General features: G+C 40.8%; 1 protein-coding gene across 1 annotated transcript in view; it reads right to left on the reverse strand.

Annotated features, from left to right (window-relative positions):
* Positions 1-2,500, reverse strand: part of hdac6 (histone deacetylase 6) — a 19,075-nt gene that overhangs the window by 13,040 nt on the left and 3,535 nt on the right. Inside the window, exons 7-8 of the mRNA XM_034536316.1 lie at positions 459-555; positions 254-351 (exon numbers count right to left, since the gene is read on the reverse strand). Coding sequence (XP_034392207.1) covers positions 254-351; positions 459-555 — 195 coding nt within the window. The remainder of the gene's footprint in view (positions 1-253; positions 352-458; positions 556-2,500) is intronic.

Here is a 2,500-nt window from a genome sequence, read left to right on the forward strand (position 1 = left end):
AGAAGCACCTGAATGCACCATAAGACGCTGGACTTGTTAACCTGGAGCACCTGAACGCACCATAAGACGCTGGACTTGTTGATGAGGAGCACCTGAATGCACCATAAGACGCTGGGCTTGTTAACCTGGAGCACCTGAACGCATCATAAGACGCTGGACTTGTTAACCTGGAGCACCTGAACGCACCATAAGACGCTGGACTTGTAAACCTGGAGCACCTGAACGCACCATAAGACGCTGCGATTGTTGTTACCTGACGACAGCGAATCCGTTCCTGAGCTCAGAGGTCATCACCTGGTCGACCAGCTGGAGGACCGAACCCACCGCCGACACACACACCCGGTAGGACTCCTGACACACACACACACACACACACACACCTTGTATTCATTGGTACTTTTTATTGGTTCACGTCAGGTTGTGTGTGTGTGTGTACATGCGTGCGTGTGTGTTCTTACAGGATGAAGATACACAGAGTCGTATTTCTCAGAAAGAGAATGAAGTTCACTTTCTGTCATCGTCTGAGTCGACTTCATCAGGTCCACATATTGTTTCCTATTAACACAGAAACAGGAGAGTAGAGATCAGTAGGATAGAGAACACTAGAGTAGAGATCAGTAGGATAGAGAACACTAGAATAGAGATCAGTAGGATAGAGAACACTAGAATAGAGATCAGTAGAATAGAGTAGAGATCAGTAGGATAGAGAACACTAGAGTAGAGATCAGTAGAATAGAGTAGAGATCAGTAGGATAGAGAACACTAGAGTAGAGATCAGTAGGATAGAGAACACTAGAATAGAGATCAGTAGGATAGAGAACACTAGAGTAGAGATCAGTAGGATAGAGAACACTAGAATAGAGATCAGTAGGATAGATAACACTAGAGTAGAGATCAGTAGGATAGAGAACACTAGAATAGAGATCAGTAGGATAGAGAACACTAGAGTAGAGATCAGTAGGATAGAGAACACTAGAGTAGAGATCAGTAGGATAGAGAACACTAGAGTAGAGATCAGTAGGATAGATAACACTAGAGTAGAGATCAGTAGGATAGAGAACACTAGAATAGAGATCAGTAGGATAGAGAACACTAGAGTAGAGATCAGTAGGATAGAGAACACTAGAGTAGAGATCAGTAGGATAGAGTAGAGATCAGTAGGATAGAGAACACTAGAGTAGAGATCAGTAGGATAGAGAACACTAGAGTAGAGATCAGTAGGATAGAGAACACTAGAGTAGAGATCAGTAGGATAGAGAACACTAGAATAGAGATCAGTAGGATAGAGAACACTAGAGTAGAGATCAGTAGGATAGAGAACACTAGAGTAGAGATCAGTAGGATAGAGAACACTAGAGTAGAGATCAGTAGGATAGAGAACACTAGAGTAGAGATCAGTAGGATAGAGAACACTAGAATAGAGATCAGTAGGATAGAGAACACTAGAATAGAGATCAGTAGGATAGAGAACACTAGAGTAGAGATCAGTAGGATAGAGAACACTCGAATAGAGGTCAGTAGGATAGAGAACACTAGAATAGAGATCAGTAGGATAGAGAACACTAGAATAGAGATCAGTAGGATAGAGAACACTAGAATAGAGATCAGTAGGATAGAGAACACTAGAGTAGAGATCAGTAGGATAGAGAACACTAGAGTAGAGATCAGTAGGATAGAGAACACTAGAATAAAGAACAGTAGGATAGAGAACACTAGAGTAGAGATCAGTAGGATAGAGAACACTAGAGTAGAGATCAGTAGGATAGAGAACACTAGAGTAGAGATCAGTAGGATAGAGAACACTAGAGTAGAGATCAGTAGGATAGAGAACACTAGAGTAGAGATCAGTAGGATAGAGAACACTAGAATAGAGATCAGTAGGATAGAGTAGAGATCAGTAGGATAGAGAACACTAGAATAGAGATCAGTAGGATAGAGTAGAGATCAGTAGGATAGAGAACACTAGAATAGAGATCAGTAGGATAGAGAACACTAGAGTAGAGATCAGTAGGATAGAGAACACTAGAATAAAGAACAGTAGGATAGAGAACACTAGAATAGAGATCAGTAGGATAGAGAACACTAGAATAGAGATCAGTAGGATAGAGAACACTAGAGTAGAGATCAGTAGGATAGAGAACACTAGAGTAGAGATCAGTAGGATAGAGAACACTAGAATAGAGATCAGTAGGATAGAGAACACTAGAGTAGAGATCAGTAGAATAGAGTAGAGATCAGTAGGATAGAGTAGAGATCAGTAGGATAGAGAACACTAGAATAGAGATCAGTAGGATAGAGAACACTAGAATAGAGATCAGTAGGATAGAGAACACTAGAATAGAGATCAGTAGGATAGAGAACACTAGAATAGAGATCAGTAGGATAGAGAACACTAGAGTAGAGATCAGTAGGATAGAGAACACTAGAATAGAGATCAGTAGGATAGAGAACACTAGAATAGAGATCAGTAGGATAGAGAACACTAGAATAGAGATCAGTA

This window comes from Cyclopterus lumpus, chromosome 7, assembly GCF_009769545.1.
Source record: "Cyclopterus lumpus isolate fCycLum1 chromosome 7, fCycLum1.pri, whole genome shotgun sequence".
Lineage (NCBI taxonomy): Eukaryota > Metazoa > Chordata > Actinopteri > Perciformes > Cyclopteridae > Cyclopterus > Cyclopterus lumpus.